Source organism: Rhinopithecus roxellana, chromosome 21, assembly GCF_007565055.1.
Source record: "Rhinopithecus roxellana isolate Shanxi Qingling chromosome 21, ASM756505v1, whole genome shotgun sequence".
Lineage (NCBI taxonomy): Eukaryota > Metazoa > Chordata > Mammalia > Primates > Cercopithecidae > Rhinopithecus > Rhinopithecus roxellana.
In genome coordinates this window covers 66,490,140-66,509,536 of record NC_044569.1, presented here as the reverse complement: position 1 = coordinate 66,509,536, position 19,397 = coordinate 66,490,140, and the positions used below count along the sequence as shown (strand labels likewise).

Below are 19,397 nucleotides of genomic sequence, written 5' to 3'. Positions count from 1 at the left end.
CCACTTGTGCTATTATCTTTATTATTTCCTTTCTTCTACTTACTTTGGATTTCACTTGGTTTTCTTTTTTTAGTTTCTTAAGGCAGAACTTGATTTCACTGATTTGAAATGTTTTCTTTTCTTGTATAGACATTTAGTGCTATGAATTTCCCTCTAAGTGCTATTTTAGTTATATCCCACAAATTTTGATATGTTTTGTTTTCATCTTCACTCAGTTCAAAATACTTTATGATTTCCCTTTTAATTTCTTTTTTAACTCACGCGTTATTTGGAAATAACTTTGTTACTAATTGCTAGTTTAATTTCACCATCTTAAGACTTGTTTTATAACCCATAATATGGTCTACCTTTGTAAGTGAACCATTTGAATTTAAAAAGAGTACGTATTCACTGTTGAAGGATGAAGTATTTTATAAACTGTAATTATGCCAAATTGGTTGATAACGTAGCACAAGTCTTCTACATCCTAAATGATTTTCTGTTGACTCGTTCTATTAATTACTGAGAGAGCATTGTTGACATCTCTAATTTCTGATTTTTATTTGAGAAGGACTAATCATTTACATTTACAGTGAATACTGATAGAGCTAGGTTTTAATCTAACCATTTTATTATCTATTTTCTATATGTTCCATCTATTTTTTGCTCCTCTTTTCCTCTTTTTCTGTGTTCTTTTTGACCTCTCAATGTTTCTCACATATTCAAAATCTTTCCTATTCACTGTTTAGTTGATCATTTAAAAAACACAATTAACCCAAACTATAACCATAGTATAGCATTGCATAATACTCATGTTAGTTAAATATTAGTTTAATGTCTCTTACATAGCACATGTTCAGTGATGCTACCATTGCATAAAAAATAACTAGATACTTATTGCATTTAATTTTGCCAAATATATTCTAACAACTGAGGAGAGAACTGAACTATCTTACTAAGAAAATTTCTATTTTTGCTAAAGGATCTATAGGAGATTTTACCGACCAACAGAATAATCTTGATTTAAAATCATGGCCTTCAGATTCCTACATAACAAATTTGCTGGCATTTACTTTTTTAAGGTACAAGATTCAAACCGATCCATTAGCACTAAGGAGTCAAAATATTCCATTTGAGAGATGACACTAAAATAAGACATCTTTTTTGCTTAAAAGATTTTATCAGGAAAATAATAATAATAATAAAGTTCTAAAATTGGCCCCTATTCAGAGAGACACAGCTGATTTTCTCACTCTCATTTACCATATACTCTCTTAAATACTGTCATATATTTATCTAACATCTTGTTACAGTGCAATTGAGGAGGTTTATAGTTAAACTGGATTTATAAGCATACAATAACCTATACTATCAAGTATATGTCTTTAAAAAGCATATTCATATCATACTTTATGAATATATGCAAAAATGGGTGGACTATATAGTCCCCAAGGAGTGGTAAAAAGGAATCTAGAAAGAATGAAAAGTCTTTATGTAGAAAGCAACAGGGAAAGAATAAAATATGTAAGCTAATAGAATTAATAGATTAGGTAGGCAAGAGACTGCTGTTTCTGGTAACTAGCCTTGTAGAATTTTACTATATAATAACTTACAAAAAAAAAAAAAAAAAAAGAAACTATGTACAAGAGAAAGTGAATTATAAGTGTAAAAAAAATTATTGTAAAAATAAAAAGTAATTTTACCTGATCATCGTTTTCATCTGAAAAGGTTATTGATGTAAGCTTGTAGTTATTCTTCAATAAAAATTCATTGACTAAGAAGTTTAGAGCTCTCTTTTCAAGAGGTTTGATTGGCTCCTGGAAGCAAAATAAGAGGCAAACAGGAAATCATAAGTTTTCCTCCTTCAATATTTATGTTACCATTTTATGTGGAAGATAATTTTACATTTGTCTTCCATCACTCACCTGAATTTCAGGACTTGACTTGTAATTTTTTCGTTCCTGTAAAGGAACTTCATGTTCTGGTGGAAAAAAACATAAATACTATTTTACTATTTTACATTTTAAAATATCTCTGCTACTTCTACATTGTCAAAGTTGAAAAGTCTCAAAAAAGTTTTATGTACACCACCTGCGGCCTTTGTCAGGTTGGCTCGGAGGGCCTGAATGGTCTCCTTGGCTTTCCGTAGTTCAAACTCCAGGACTGGACAGGGATTTGGAATAAACACACAAAGGCATCCAACCAAGAAAAGGGAAACAAAAATTAAAAAATAAAAAGCAAGGATGGGTGTGAAAAAAAAATACAATTTGTATTGAAAACAGAAAGCATGCAATCTTTATGAAACTTGTGAACGCATGCAGCAGAGTTGATTTGCAAGCAAACTGGTGAATGTTTTCCATAGTTTTAGTAGAATTCAGGGGGTTATTATCCAATGTTCTAGCTGTCTGACAATAGTTCTATTTAAAAATAAAATCTATGGCATACTCTCGTTTAAATAAATAAAAATATTAATAATCTGGGTACTTCTGCTTTATTCAGTCTAGGTAAGAAATGTAATGGATGCGTTCAGGTGATGTAATTTTAGGGGATAAGGTAAAAATCAGATGAAGCCCAAGCAAATATTCTTAAAAAGAGAAAACTTAGGATTTTTTTTTTTTTTTTACAAAAGTTAACTTAAAATGCGTTGTCTAGAATAATGTTATAAATCAACGTACAGAAACGTTAGTGAATAGATCCCTTTGTTAGGATGTTGAAGGACTATGGTTTAAATATTTAACAAATGTCATGATGCCTATATATTTTTCTACAAACAAGAGTATGTTTTCTAAAAACAAACATAGATATGTCAAACACATATCAAAAAAGTAATAAAAACCCAAAACCCAAAGGGTTTTATTTTTCATTTAGAGCCACAGGAAAGAAATAGTTTCACTTTTAATTTCTAATTAAGATAATTCTATAGCAAATGAATGTGTACATTTCTAAAAGTATAGTTTTCTAAGGATACTGAGTAGGACTAAGTAGAATTTCAAAGTTTCTGATAACTCTTCTAATAAATTTGTTCATGTTAAGAGGTACTAGTGAAACTCCGAATTTCTCCTATTATCACATAGTGATTATGTCATAAATATGAATATTGAGAAACATTTTAATAAGCTCTTTAAAATGTTTCATCACGAGTGAGATTTAACTATGTGTGTCTCAACTGGGGATTTTCCTTAAAATGTGTAATTACTGTGCTGAAGAAAAAGCCAAGGTTAGACTTGAGAAAAAAATATATTTCCGAGAAGTAAAGCTCTGGGAAAATTAAGTGATCTTTGCCACAAATGAATATTAAGAAATTATAGTAGTTAAATCATTCTGCATAAAAACTGGAACTTAAGGTTTCATCTTAAAGATGAAATTTTTTCCTAACTGACTAATACACAGAAAAAAGATGCCAAATGAGATGTTATCAGAGCCACAGCTATAAAAATATATGGAAAAATTAGGATTCACTCAGTTTGCACATTTTCAATAAAAGCAAGATGTAACTGAATCACATCTAGTACACAAAGGCCAATTATTTTGATGCACAGAATTTAACTGCAGCAACATGGAAGCACCACTAAAAATCAGATGACATTGTATGTTACTATATGTTTTTTGGTAGTCAGCAATGCTGATCTGCAAATACTTCTGTGCAACAAAGTTAAACATTTTCCTTAACATTTACACTTCCGGAAACTCTTAGAGTTGCAGCGAAGTAAGGCTGGACACATTCAGTGTGTAAGGTAAGTACAGAATAGGTTTACACACAGCATGTTGGTTTACTTTTTTTTTTTTTTTAACATTTTAAAACTCTAGGCAATTGATTTTGATTTAAAAATACCTAACTATCTTAAATAAAATAAATACATATATCATGCTTTTGATATCACTTAAAATTTTCTAAGACATTACAGAACAATTGCAGATCAGAAGTGCCCTACGCCAGAATGATAGAAATATGGAAAAAAAAAAAGAAAAAAAAAACTGGTTAAAACACAACTGGGAAAAAACTCAAAATGCAACTGGTGAAAGTTTAGGTGACCAAGAGTAAAACACTGAATGATTAAGGCACAGAAAGCCAGAAAAACCCATGTCAGACGGCAAGAATTTATATTTTTATGCACATCTACATATATATTGCCAAATGTCATTAGAAGTTACCAATGCTTTGAAAAGATAGTACTTATCAATATGAATTCACTCTGCTGCATGTTTCTTAATATACAATATAGACTTTAAAAGACAAAGGCATATGTTTGAATCTATAGCACATTTCTATAAAGGCATAATATGATCAAGTAATTGCAGTTACATGAGAAAGTTTCAAAAGAAAGGTTAATAGCAGTGCTATATATACAGATACATGAATGTATCTTCTTTATTAACATTAAAGCTAAAAATTAATTATCCTGTAAAGAGAGACACTGTGCCAAACAACCTTGCAAATACTTTTAAAATATTGTAATTCTTCCTAAAAATGTTTGAGGATATGTATGTTTATTAAAAATGCTGCAGGAATGAACAACCAAGAGGCTCATTCTACTAGTCCAACTCTGCTGAATACGATTTTACTAGAACTAAAGTAATAACTGCAAACATTTAGATGTATATAAACATCACATATTATAATCTTACCAAAACAGTTAACACTTAAAAGTCAGTATAAGCAACTCTAGATTAGTTGAAACAGTTATTTCTCAAGCTGCAATGGATAATACTGTAGTATATTAGAGGTACTTGAGTGCTTAAAGGTTATGCTTTCATGACTTATGAGATGTACAACTATGTGGAGACACCAAAGGTGAAATGTGAAATTTCAAAGTAGAAATAAAATATCAATACTTTGTTGTCCAGCTCAATTCATCACTAATATTATCTTGAAATGCTTGCTAGACTTAGTTCTTTTTGGCTCACATTCAAAATATTGCTGTATTTTAAAAGATCTTCTCCATAACACTGGTTTGAAGAAGTAGTTTTTTATTCCCATTCTAGTTCATTATTGATGAGTTCCAATCAATAGGTCTGAGTCATCTACTTTGCTATGTAAAATTGTCTTCTTTCAAGTCAGAATTTTCTGGAATTTTTTCCTGACTATAAAGTGATTTGAAATAACACTTCCCAATTTTTAATACTTATTTTAGTATCCAAGAACAGTTGTAGGAAAAGAAAAAATTCTCTTTTCAGTTTTTGTAAGAATATGAGTTAGAATAAAATCCCATCCCTAAAATAATACAGAAGTCCTAAGGCAGTACTATCATCACCTCTACTAGGTTTAGAAAATTCTTCCTGCCAATTATAGACTTGAGAAACTTAGTACTGTTAGGGATGACTTAGCAATAAATAAGTGAAAGCAAGATGCAATCCCCATAGTTTGTAGATATTTGTTTTTCTATATTCAACTTGGTGGGAACAAAGTATCCTCTTTCCCACAGCATTAAAATAATTCTTCCCGTTATTGTTCTTTCTGCTTGAGTTCTTCTATCAGTCATCTCAAAGTTGGTGTTTATCAATGTATCATCCTTAGCCATTTTCTTAATTTACACACTCCACTGGAATGACTTTCACTCTTGTGGTTTTAAGTTTCACAAGTACTCTGAAGACTCCAAAATTTAAAAAATATTTTCACAAGACAAAGACCTACCCAGTTATCTCCTGGACATGCCCACTTGAATGTCTCATAAATTACTAGTTCAATCTTATCTAAATGGATCTCATCATCTTCCTTTCAAACCTGGTTCTCCTGCAGTCTCTCCAATAATGGCACCATTATTTACCCAGTTGGCCAAATGGGAAACCTGCAGATGACTATTCACTTATTCCTCGCCCTTACTCTCACACCAATTAAATGTCTAAGCCATACTGATTCCACCTTTAATAACTCCCTAAATAACCATTATCTAAACTGTCTCTGCAATTGTCATAGTTCAGACCTTTATGACTTAATATGTAAATTAATACAATAACCTAAAACCCTAAAGACCCTGACAAATTATGCAGAAAACCATGATTTTCTAAACTTATATGACCACAAAATTCTGTTTCTTTTTTCCCACTTCTGTTTTTCCCCTATGAAACGAACATTCTCATGAAATACACTTTTGGAAATGTTAATCTAAAGTAAAGATAAAACCCTCCTTCTCCAGCCCACAAAAATTTAATGAACATATAATCACTTGTATTTTTAGATTAAATATAACCACCCACCACAATGATGTATTCTTTTTTTCTCTCTGAGCCTATTTTAATTTCATGGTGACGAATAACAAGAAATCTATTTTCAAAACGCTATTTATCTTCTTTACAGCCTTGTTGGAGCACCTATCCTATTTTAAATCCAACAAAATTATGAAATAAGATTTAGGTATGGTTTAAATCAAGAAAATCAAAATGTACTGCTAATAGGAAGGAAAAGATTTATCTGTACCTAGGGAGAAACATCAAATTAGAAGCCAAATAGGCTTATTTAATCCTGATAAGGCTGGATATGGATGCTGCCAGGCCATTACCTAAGAAATGAGAAGGCTACTTCTAATCCAGGAGACAGGGACAGATGATCCCAGAGCAAAAATCTAAAGACCATTTTAGAATGTCTCCTAGATTATGTAAGCTTCCTAAAGGCTTCATATATCTGTACTGTTGACTGATGTTCCTAGAGTAGCATAATGCTTGAACTATAGAGAAGGCACTCAGCAAATACTTGCTGAGTATGAATGGACATTCCAATACTTGTCTGAAACATTAACTGATCTTACCAGCATTCAGGAGTGTCTTTGCCTACAAATCAGAAAGCATAGTTCTAGTTCTCTAGATCTCAAAACAGAGTTAAGGTGTTAACTAGGGAAGTAATTCAGTAATAGAGATGTGAGAACAAATAAAGTAAGGGCTCTGATGCTAAAAGATAGATCTTGTGAACCTGAAACAGGAATATAGGGGGGTTCTAAAATCAACAAGGTCTCTATTACCATTTCCAACATACTGAACTTATATCTGTATGACAGATACAGACATATTTCAGACAAATTCCTGAAGAGCAGAAACATTATCTATCTTGTATGTCTACATAGAAACCTAACACACAGTACCTAAGACATAGCAGATGCTCGAAATGCCTAAAATAAGTTAAATAATGGCTATCTTGATATTTAGAATGCAGATGTCTCTTGTTACCTTTAAGAAAACTAGAAAATTGAAGAGGTACATTGCATATGTGCTAAGTACAGTAGTTTTGTTTAATAACATAGAGAAAGGCTTTTACCTAAAATGAAAAATCACCTATATTAAACTCATTTTAGTTCAATGTCTGCTACTACTTAAATCATTTTATATAAAAATGTATACTTCATATAGAAAATAAATTGAGAAATCGAAAATAGCTAAAATAAAAAGTTTTTAAAATTTTACTTCTTTTCTAAGAAAATGGCTCTGTGAAATAGTTTCATATAAGAAAGACAAGAATATTCTATCCACATGAATATACAGATGGGTCAGAGCTACAGCCTGGTACTAAGAGATCTACTGTGGGCTCTGGAATAAAACCTCTATGTGATACATCCTGATCATGCCCCTTACTATATGTAAGCTACTGGGTAAATTTCTCAACCTTGGTATAAGCATTAGTTTTCTAGGCTTATAGAAACTATAAACCTAAAAATGACCTATTTTGCAGCATTCCTAACAAGACTAAATAAAATATTTTATATAAAGCACCTAGCATAGTACCTGACATGCAGTAAGTGCTTAATAAACATTTGTTCCTTTAGAGATCCCTTCCTCTTTGAAGGAATATGTGTGCAGATGTGAAAAAATAACCCAACTTTTAAATCTACGAGAAAGGTGGTAAGAATGATGCTGAAAACAAATCTAGTATCTGTCTCATAAATTAACACCTGATTAAGGGTTAGAGGACACCTTTCATTTGCCAGGTGGGTAAACAGACTCATTAGTGTGTTATCCACAAGCTCCTTCTACCCAGCATTGGTATAGGAAAAGAATACAGATGTTTGTTCTTAGATGTCTCTTCATTCTTCTTCTTTTCCCCTCATATCATAGTAACAGACACAGTTTATTCTGTTATCCTACAGAAGCTTATTTCAGAGTTTCTGCCAACTTGGGTAGATTTCAAATGACATATTCTAACACTTTAAGTCATAGAAGCTTCAAAATTAAATCATTGGGAGATGGAATTTGCAATTAAAATAGTGGAAAGATTTGAAAAATTTGCAGCCTGTCCATGTAAAGATTGAAAAGGTATGTTCAGAGAACAAACCAAGGGTGTGGTAAGTGGCCATTTGCTAAGGATATGAGTAGAAGCAAGCCAGGTAAGACATCAAGACAATGGGAGAAAGATCTTGAAGGCATTGCAGAGCTCTTTCAGGCTGTCCCTCCTATCACAGTCCCAGAGTTCTAGGCGGGTAGAGTAGTTTGGGAGGCAGGACCAGGGTGCCCTCTGTGGTTTTACTGCTCAAAGCCGCCTCAAAACTCTGCTCCCTGCATTCTGGTGCAGTACTCCTTGGCCACTCCATCTACGGCTCCAGCAGGTCCAAGTGAGGCTTGTAGTGCAGCTCCAGAGGGTGCAAGCAGTAAGCTTTGGCAGCTTCCTTGTGGTGCTGACTCTGTAGACATGTAGACCGTATGAGCTGTGGGGCCATGGCAGCCTCCACCTAGAATTCAAAAAACGTATTGCGAAGCCTGGGGGCCCAGGCAGAAACCTACTGCAGGGTCAGAGTTGCCACAGAATCTCCATCAGAGCAATGCCAAGAGGAGCTGTGGGAGTAGGGCCACTTCTGAGACCCAGAACTGTAGAGCTACCAGCTTGCAGGAGTAGCCTGGGAGAGCTGCAGGCACAAGACTTCAACCCACGAGGAGTTAGTGAGGTTTACATGCGATTCAGTGGCAGATGAGAGGACAATTATCTTTTCCCGATTACTGGCCTTTTGACAGGCTTTTCAAGTAAAAGCAAAGAGTCACAATCTTTTTGTGAAAAGGAATTATGATTAATTGAAACTTTTAAAAAAAAGTTTCATCCACACACTCACACATTTGGTTCAGTAACAAGCCATGGTACGTGAGCACTAAAAGACTGAAACATATTCTCTTGGGATTATATATGCTCTTCTTCCTCCTTTTCCTATTGAACACGAATCACAGCATTTATTTATATATGAGCACAGTATAGTAATTAAAAGTTATTTTATTTCTCGAAACTTAAATAGTATATTCCATAGGTTAAAAATGTAAGGTCTGCTGTCTTATGATAGTCTCAAATTAAAAAAAAAAGGCCAAAACTATCACATATTTAATACATTTCACTCCTACTTGTGCAAATCTGGGGGTTATCCAGGTTCGCTGTCCTTTGCTCACTGTCTCTCAAAAAGCGTTTAGGTCAGACAGAGAATATCAACCTTTTTATTCTGCCTTCTAATAAAAAGTTACGCAGTGAAAGAAAATGTTATGTACACAGTGAAATTTGGTCAGAGGAACTTCTACTTTCTTCTTCTCTTCTACCTATATTGACATAAATAGAGATTATACCAAACAATTAATGATCATATATATATATATATATACATATATACATATATACATACATATATATACATACATATATATACATATATATACATACATACACACATTTTTTTTTTTTTTTTTGAGACAGAGTCTCACTCCGTCATTCAGGCTGGAGTGCAGTGGTGTAATCTTGGCTCACTGCAACCTCCACCTCCTGGATTCAAGCAATTCTCCTGTCTCAGCCTCCCGAGTAGCTGGGACTACCGGCACATGCTACCACGCCTGGCTAATTTTTGTATTTTTAGTAGAGACGGGTTTCACCATGTTGGTCAGGCTGGTCTTGAGCTCCTGACCTCAGCTGATCCACCCGCCTCCGCCTCCCAAAGTGCTGGGACTACAGGTGTGAACCACAGTGCCCAGCCTAATGATCATAAATTTAAGCTAAACATTTTGCATTTATGTCAGCTTCCCCCTATTTAGAAGTACTAAAATATCTAAATCAGGAAAATAATAATAAACCTCTTCAATTTTACTCAATCTAAAATATAAGTTTTAATAAGGAAATTAAAGGAAAAAACATAATTATATAGATAACTTCTAGGTAGGAGTCGTTTTTTAATATGTAACAATTTGTACAATAAAACTATACAAAACTACATACGGTCTCTAAATAAACTAAAATACCATATATTTTATAATATAAATAGCTAATACATATAACAAGTTCTATTTAATAAGTGATACAATTAGGATAAATTCATCCTAAAATTTGAATTGTTAATTTTTAGATATTACCAATGTGATTTGCCATTTTGATACAGTTGTTAATAAATGATGCTCATAACTCAACCATGATTTGACATGGAGAGCCACATTAAACTATTCTAGTGACTTCCCCATTACATGGATATTCTGCTATTATTTATATTGCTGAATCCTCTCTCAGAAAAACAATTACATTTTTTTTCTAACTCATATAATACTATCTGATATTTTAAAATATTCAATATCTCTAGTCTTGAGCAAGGAATGAAAATCATTTATTGGAATGACATTTTTAATTAGACCAAACCTAATCTTTTAAGCCAAGAGGTAGCAAATAATAGTCAATCATAGACTGTTCCTGGGCTATGTATATTTGAATCCTAGCTCTGCTACTGAGTCTTATATAATTTATCTCAGAGCCTCAAAATCCTAGGGACAGGAACAAGATAACAATTCTATAACTCAGTGAGTTAATATAAATTTAGAACAGTGTTTAGAATGGAACAAATGTTATATAAGAATCAGCACTCATTTTTATTCATAATGACCACACGGGTTAAGCATTGGTTAAGTATATTTTAAAAAACTCGTCCCAGTAAATGGAAGAAATATTCAACAGAGTTGGTCAAGAGAGAAATCACGTTATAGGTATTCCCTGACCCCATATTTCTTTCACAGGCCCTGTGTGTCCCATGCAGCATCCCTTTTGTTCCGGAAGTACCTACCATTTGGATGGAGGTCAAAATACCCAACTGGTGTCTGTCTGCTTTCCCCATCTCTCTCAAAGCCTAAGTCTTATGAAAACTACAATTCCTGCAAGGCACTCAGGAATGACTTCAATGGCAGACAGACACAGACTTGAGGCACCAGAATGGTAGCAGATATTTACACCCAAGGAGCCAAGGCTGCTACAGGGTGAATTCCAAAGTGGACCTGGCAAATTCCAACGGGGCTTATCTGGTGTAGGCAGAACACAGGGTACAAACTGATTCGCTGAATTTCCCACAGATTCAACGGTGGTGCCTGGAAGGCAAGACTGGTATGGGAGAGAGGATGGGGGGATGGGCAGGGAGGAAGATTGAAATGAGCAACCAAGCAATTAAAAAGGATGTTGTCCTTCTTATTGGGATGGGCAGCATCCTGGAAGCCCTCACTGTATCAGTCATTAACCCTCTTTTACTGGATCATAGCAAAGTCAGAAGTTTCTGAAGACATGCTGTGACAGCTGGGGAGCACTCAGGGAACTCAAGGCAAAGTTTTAGCAACAAGCACAGAAGTATTTCAACCTTTTTTTTTTTTTAATTTAAGAGATTAGGTGTCATTATGCTGCCCAAGCTGATCTCAAATTCCTGGCCTAAAGCAATCCTCCTACCTCAGCTTCCCAAATAGCAAATAGCTGGGATTACAGGTGCAAACCACCATGCCTGGCTCAAAACCAATTTTTAATAATCAATAGAGTTGTATTGGTACACATATGTGACTATCAGCCCTGGTTTGGAGGATCAAAGGAATGAGGCTAAGGTCCAACTTTGTCTTGGGCCTGTCATACATGAGTTTTACAACTGTGTGGTTGTAAACTGCTGGCTCCAAGTATAATTTAGCAAATTATAGGGATACATAACCAGAAACTCAGTACCAGAAGAAGAAAAAGTTGGGGGAACCCCCAAACTTGCAGTAAATTAGTAATTAGTAACATAACTTTGTATAATAACTGTATATGTTATAGTCACATACCAAATTGCAGAAGGAAAAAAAATTCCTCAAGCCATTTCATTATTTCTGGAATGTCAAAGAATCCAAATCTGTCCTTACCTGCCACTTTTTCATCTGTTTCCCTGTTACCATCATCTGAATATCTTGCAAAGTCTAAAGAATCAAGGGTACTAATGCTCCCAGCTCGATCTATAATAAAGAGAAATATAAAAAAATTAAATGTGCATTTTAATTTAATTGTTAAAATAAGGAACAGGAATTCAAATACTTATAATTATTTCCAGTTAATAAACCTGTAATTCTAAGATCTAGGAATTCTTTTAAAACAATGACAACAAAACAAGGTAAAAATGCTAACAGCAATCAAGTTACTTTAAAATAACCAAGTTTCCCTGCCCAAATCTCTGGCCAACTCCCAAACAATGCACACACAGGCAATACTGCAAGCAGCCCAGCTAAGGACAAAACAAACAAAACAGAAATTTGAGCTGCCACCTAAGAGTTTACAGATTGAACAAGTGCCTACTGAAAGAATAGAATCCAGTCTTCACAGCCTAACATACACATCATCCATCACACAGTCAAAAATTACTTGATACACAAAAACCAGTAAAATGTGATCCACTCCAAGAAATAAAACAATCAACAGGGACCAACTCCTAGATGATACCAGGAGATAATGGTAAAATCAGTAGACTAACATTTTATAATAGCTAGTATAACTATGCCGTGTGAAGTAAAGGAATATTATGTATACAATAAATGAAAAGAGTTAATATCTTAGCAAAAACTATGGAATGTAAAAAATGCTAATAGAAATTCTAGAACGGAAATACAAACATCTGAAATTAAAAATGCCTTGTATAGCCTAATCACAGAATGGAGATGAGAGAGGAAAGGGTCAGAAATCTCAAAGATGGATTAATGGAAAGTATTCAATCTGCAGAATACAGACAATAAAGATTGAAAAGAAAATTGACAGGGACATGTGGAATAATAACAAAGGTCTAACATATGCAGAACTGGAGTCCACAACCAATGAGGCAAGAGATGGGATAGGTACAGGTACAAGGTCAGAGAACATCAAGGAGGATAAATAAAGAGAAGAGAAACTTAGGCACCTATTAATCAAATTGCAAAAAACCAAAAATTTAGAAAAATATTAAAAGCAGACAGAGAAAAACAATGTTCTCATAGAGGGAAACAATGATTTGAATGACTGCTTATTCCTCATGAAAAAACCATGAAACCAAAAACATCCAGTTTGGAAAAGAACAAGCAAAACTATTACTATTCACAGATGACATGATGTTATATCTAAGAAACTCTCAGGAATCCACTAAAAAACAATTAGACCTAACAAATGAGTTTTTCAAAGTTTCAGAACATGGGACCAATGCACAAAAATCAGTCAGATTTTTATACATTAGCAATGACAATCCAAAATTAAAATGAAGAAAAGTTTCATTTCCAAACACATCAAAAAAAACTTAAGAATACATTTACCAAAAACATGCAAAACTTATACAGTAAAAACTACAAAACATTATCCAAAGAAATTAAAGATGATCTAAATCAACAGAAAGACAGAGCAGGCTTACAGATCAGAAGATCCATATCAGGATAGCAATATTCCACAATTAATCTTCAGATTCAATGCAATTCCTATCAAAATTCCAGCTGCCTTTTTTTTTTTTTTTTTTTTTTGCAGAAATTGAGAACTTGATGCTAAAACTCACATGGAAACAAAAAAGTCTCAGAATAGCCAAACAATCTTGAAAAGAAATAAAGATGGAGGACTGATGCTTCCTGATTTCAAACTTAAGAGTAATCAAGGCAGCACAGTTCTGGCATACAGATATAGAACAATGCAATAGAATTGAGAGTCCATAAATAAGCCCTTACATTTATGGTCAAGTGGTTTTTGACAATAGTACCAAGACACTTCACTGGAGAAAAGAAGTTTTTTCAACAAATTGTGTTGGGACAACTGTATATCTACATGTAAAAAAAGGAAATTGGACCACTACTTCACATCACAAGCAAAAATGGATCATAGACCCAACATAACAGTGAAAATTGCAAAACTTTTATTAGGAAATGCAGAAGCAAATCATCATGGCCTTGGGTTAGGCAATAATTTCTTAGACATAACACAAAGCATAAGCAATGTGGTAAGCAGAAAAATGGCTCCTCACAGATGTCCATATCCTATCTTTAGAATGTGTGAATATGTTAGTTTACACGGCAAAGTTGAAGTGAGGTTGTAGATGTTATTAAGATTGCTTATCAGCTGACCTTAATCTAGAGACATTATCCTGGGTTATTCAGATGGACCTAATGTAATCACAGAGATCTTTAAAAGTGGAGGAGGGCCATGAGCCAAGGAATTCTGGCATCCTCTAGGACCTGGAAAAGGCTTTCCCTAGAGCCTAAAATCTCCAGAACTGCCAATACCTTGATTTTAGACCATTTTGCTCAACGTAAGACCCACTGTGAGATTTATACTATGCCGCCATAAAAAAGAACAAGATCATGTCTTCTGTGGGAACAGCTGGAGGCCATTATCCTTAGCAAACTAACATAGGAACAGAAAACCAAATACCACATGTTCTCATTTATAAGTGGGAGCTAAATGAAGAGAACACATGGACACAAAGAAGGGAACAACAGACACTGGGGCCAACTTGAAGGTAGAGGATGGAAGGAGGGAGAGGAGCAGAAAAAATAACTACTGGATACTAGGCTTAGTACCTGAGTGACAAATTAATCTGTACAACAAATCCCCGTGACACGACTTTACCTGTATAACAAACCTGCACATGTACCCCCGAAACTAATATAAAAATTAGAAAAAAAAAAAAAGAACCGTGAGGTAATAAATTTATGTTCTTTTGAGCTACAACGTTTTTGTCAACTTTTTAAAGTAGCCACAGGAAACTAATTAAAGGGATGAATTGATAAACTAGATTTCATCAGAATTAATTAATTTTTTTTTGCTTTAAAAGTCACCATGAAGAAAGTGAAAACACAATCTACACAATGGAAGAAATATGTGCAAATCAAGTATCTGTTAAGGGCCATATCTACACGATATAAAGAATTCTTATAACTCAATTAAAAAGACAGCACAATTTAAAAATAGACAAAGGGTTCTCCAAAGAAGATGTAGAAATGGCAATGAATGAAGGAGAGATGCTCAAAAGGGAAATGATATTCATTAGGGAAATGAAAATTAAACCACAATGATGTACATTTCAAATCAACTAGATGGTTATAACAAAAGAGATGGTAAGTTGCAGAAGATGTGGAGAAATTGAAACCCTCATACATCACTCGTCTTAATGTAAAGTGGTACAGCTGTTTGAAAGTTTGGCAGTTCCTCCTTGAAAACATTATACTAAATAAAATAAGCTAGACACATAAGGCTACATGGCTATATACTGTATGATCATTCATATAAAGTGTCCAAAGTTGGCAAATCCATAGAAACACAAAGTAGATTTTAGCTGGCATCATAGGAGAATGGGTAGTGACTGCTAATAGGTACAGGGTTTCTTTTGGGATGATAAAAATATTCTGGAGTTAGAGTGGTGATAGTTGTACAATTTTGTAAATGCACAGAGAACCACCAGACTGTACACTTTAAAAGGGAGAACTGATGGTATATGAATTATTTTTCACTTTAATAAAAAGACAAGACAATAGTGTTGGTGACAATGTGGAGAAATTGGAATCCTTATATCTAGCTGGTGGGAATGGTATGGACATTTTGGAAAACAGTTGAGCAGTTTCTTAAAAGGCTACAGAGTTATCTATCATAGGACAGTAATTCTACTTCCACCTAAAGAGAAAGGACAATATATGTCCACACAAAATCTTGTACATAATTATTCATAGCAGCATTATTCACAATGGCAAACAAAGTGGAAACAACTAAATATCTGTCCATTGACAAATGAAGAAATAAAATGTGTTATATATCCGTACAATAGAATGTTATTAAGCAAAAAAGGATGGAACTATTGAAACATGCTACAACAATGGATGAACTCTGAAAACATTACGCTGACAGAAGACAGTTATAAAAGAATCACATACTGTATGATTTCCATCTATATAAATTGCACAGAATAGGCAAATATATAGTGATAGAAAGTCTATCTCTATAGACACAGAGATCAGTGATTGGGGGTTGAGGGGGAAAATGGAGTGTATGCTAATGGATAAGAGATTTGTTTTGGGGATTATGAACAGGCTGCAAAAGCAGATTAGGTACTGGTTGTACAATTCTGTAAATATACTAAAAATGAATAGAAATAAACTAAAAACCAATGAATTGTACACTTTAAATGAGGCTGAGGTGGGAGGATCACTTGAACCCACGAGTTCAAGACCAGCCTAGTGGGACATAGCAAGACCCTGTCTCTACAAAAAAGGCAGAAGGAAAGAACAAACAAGTGTATTGAGTTTTCAAAGTGTGGACAAGTTGAGTATGAATAGCACTTACAATGTACAGAAGCTGCAGGGCTGGGGAGTGGTTGGGGGAAGGTGGCAAGCAAGTCATGACAGCTGAGGCTAGGTAGGTTGTAAAGTAGTAGGAAGGACATTTTAATAGCTTCTCTATTAAATTTTACACACAGAGAACTTTTTTTTTTTTTATCCAGCTAATGTTTAAAAAGGGACAAATAAGAGGCTACTGTCAACCCTTTGTTAAATCATGTTACTTGCACAGTACTTAAAGTATACATATTGATCTAAGGGAATGGATTATTTGTGTCTAGAAAGCACAATCTCGACAAATGAATGGAAGTTATAGGAATACAGATTTGGACTCTCCCTGGGGCTCTCCCATCACCTTTTAAAACAGTACATCACAATAATCAAGATGGTTGAATCTTCAAATAGGGCTATGTCATTATCATTATCAATGTACCACTTCCCTTTAAATCCCTATTAAGAGAACTAAATGAAATTCTACATATATCATTCTTCTTAAACACTGTTTCTGTCTGGAGAAATATTTAATTTCCCTGAAGTTTAATTATACATGATAAGTAATAGCTTGCAGGCTCTCCTTTACCAGTCTGGCCAATATGGTGAAACCCCATCTCTGCTAAAAACACAAAAACTAGCCGGATATGGTAGCAGGTACCTATAGTCCCACTTACTCTGGAGGCAGAGGTTGCAGTGACCTGAGATTGTGCCACTGCCCTCCAGCCTGGGCGACAGAATGAGTCTCTGTCTCAAAAAACAAACAAAAAAACAACAAAAAAAACTTGCTATCTATCAACTTAAGTTTTTGTTTGTTTGTTGTGGAGATAAGGTCTTGCTCTGTTGCCCAGGCTGGAGTGCAGTGATAAAATCATGACTTACTGCAGCCTCAACTTCCTGGGCTCACATGATCCTCCCACCTCAGCCTCCCAGTTAGCTAGGACAATAAGCCACCAGGCCTGACTAATTTTTTAAAAAAATTTATAGAGACAGGGTCTCGCCATGTTGCCCTGGCTGGTCTCAAACTACTGGGTTTGAGAATCCTCCTGCCTTGGCCTCCCAAAGTGCTGGGATTATAGGTGAGAACCACCACACCCAGTCCAATTTAAGTTTTAAGACAACATAAACAAAAATAATAATGACAGAAAGCCAAATATTACAGTACTCCTCATTATAACACAGTTTCTTTCAGCACAAGCTAAGAAATACCAAATACAGTAACCACAGGCATCTCAAAAAGTTAATATTAAAAATGTGCTGAACTCAGGACTACTATTCAGCAATTTAAAAATAAAGTAAAAAACTGACATATGCAATAATATGAGTGAATCTCAAATGCTTTATGCTGAAAGAAGCCTTATAGGAGTACCTATAATATTTCATTTATACGAAGTTTTTAGAACAGGCAATAGTAATTTATGGTAGGAAAAAATTAATAGTTGTTCTTGTGGTAAAGGGCTAGAAGGGGTAGGAACTGACTGGAAAGGGCCTTGAGGGAACTTTCCAGGGTGATGGTAATATTGTATATATAATAGGAGTTTGGGTTACTACAGGTGCATCCTTTGTTCAAACTTATCAAATGGTACACTTAAGATTTATGTATTTTACTGTCTTTAAATATTACCTCAAAACCTCCACAATTTTAAAATATTGAGCTCTAATTAATGATATGCATGCTAAAGTATTAAGTGTACTGATATGTGCAACTTAATTTGAAATTCATGAAAAATAAGATGGACTGTTGATGGAGAAATGGCTGAAAAGATGTATTGATAAGAGATAAACCAAGTATGGTTAACTGGAATTAGCTGGTAGATGTACGGGTATAAAATTCTTTCAACTTGTCTGTACGCTTTGAACTTTTCATAATAAAAAGTTAAAGAAATAAAACATGGATGTATGGGGGTAAAATGAGCTAACACTGATCAGGATCCATTAATAATCAAGGTTGAATCCTGGAAAACAGCTATTCTTATTGTCTTAAATAAACAAACAAAAAATTTGTGTTTTTCTCTCTCTGTTTGAAATTGAACCAAAGCTAGACCAAGAATCACTAAAAGAAATGAAACAAATTTCAAAATATTGTGGATAAACTTTATAAGGTTTTTTACTAATAGACCTTTTAAATAACCAAAAATATAAAATGCAAAACTGGAAAAAACCATTGAGTTATAAGTACATCTGCCTTGGTAAATAACTAATATGACATATTATAAAATGGAAGGCTGAGTGTGGTGGCTCATGCCCATAATCCGAGCACTTTGGGAGGCTGAGGTAGGGGACTGTTTGAGGGGTTTGAGACCAGCTTGGGAAACGTAGTGAGACATTGTCTCTACAAAAAAATCAAAAAATTAGTTGGGCATGGTGGCACATTCCTGTAGACCCCACTAGGAGGCTGAGGTGGGAGGACTGCTTGAGCTCAGAAGGGTGAGGCTGTAATGAGTCACGAGTGAGACACGGCACTCCAGCCTGGGTGACAGAGGGAGACTGTGTCTCAAAAAATAAATGCATAAATAAATAAAATAAAATGAAGTTCCTGGATTACTATGCAATACCTAAAATTTCCAGTTCTTTAAAACAAAATTAATCTAACTACTTTTCTCCAATATTTTTATTACACTATGATTATTCCTTCCAATTATTAAAAAAAGTATTATAAATAATTATAAAATAAAAGTACATAGAAGACTAGATAAATCATCCTAACACCACTAATACTGGGGATAAGGACAGTATATCATCAATTATTTTCCCTGAATTTCTAAATATTCTTTTTTGAACTTCCCCCATATATAAGTATGTAAAGATATTTGTGTAAAAAATAGAATAAATTTATATATATAATTTTATATCTTGTTTTTTTTTTTGAGACAGGCTCTTACTCTGTCACTGAGGCTGCAGTGCAGTGGCATGATCATAGCTCACTGTAACCCAAAACTCCTGGG

General features: G+C 34.1%; 1 protein-coding gene across 7 annotated transcripts in view; it reads right to left on the bottom strand.

The window, feature by feature from the left end:
• The window catches only part of RELCH (RAB11 binding and LisH domain, coiled-coil and HEAT repeat containing), a 120,606-nt gene that overhangs the window by 84,527 nt on the left and 16,682 nt on the right, over positions 1–19,397 (bottom strand). For 6 of the 7 annotated variants that reach the window (XR_750672.2, XM_010388810.2, XM_010388811.2 and 3 more), the window contains exons 2-5: positions 12,058–12,147; positions 2,071–2,142; positions 1,905–1,960; positions 1,683–1,796 (exon numbers count right to left, since the gene is read on the bottom strand). Coding sequence is in view for 6 of the 7 variants with exons in the window: in XM_010388810.2 (XP_010387112.1) it covers positions 1,683–1,796; positions 1,905–1,960; positions 2,071–2,142; positions 12,058–12,147 (332 nt within the window). In the remaining variant the exon portion in view is untranslated. The remainder of the gene's footprint in view (positions 1–1,682; positions 1,797–1,904; positions 1,961–2,070; positions 2,143–12,057; positions 12,148–19,397) is intronic. The other variant, XM_030925829.1, reaches the window with a different exon arrangement.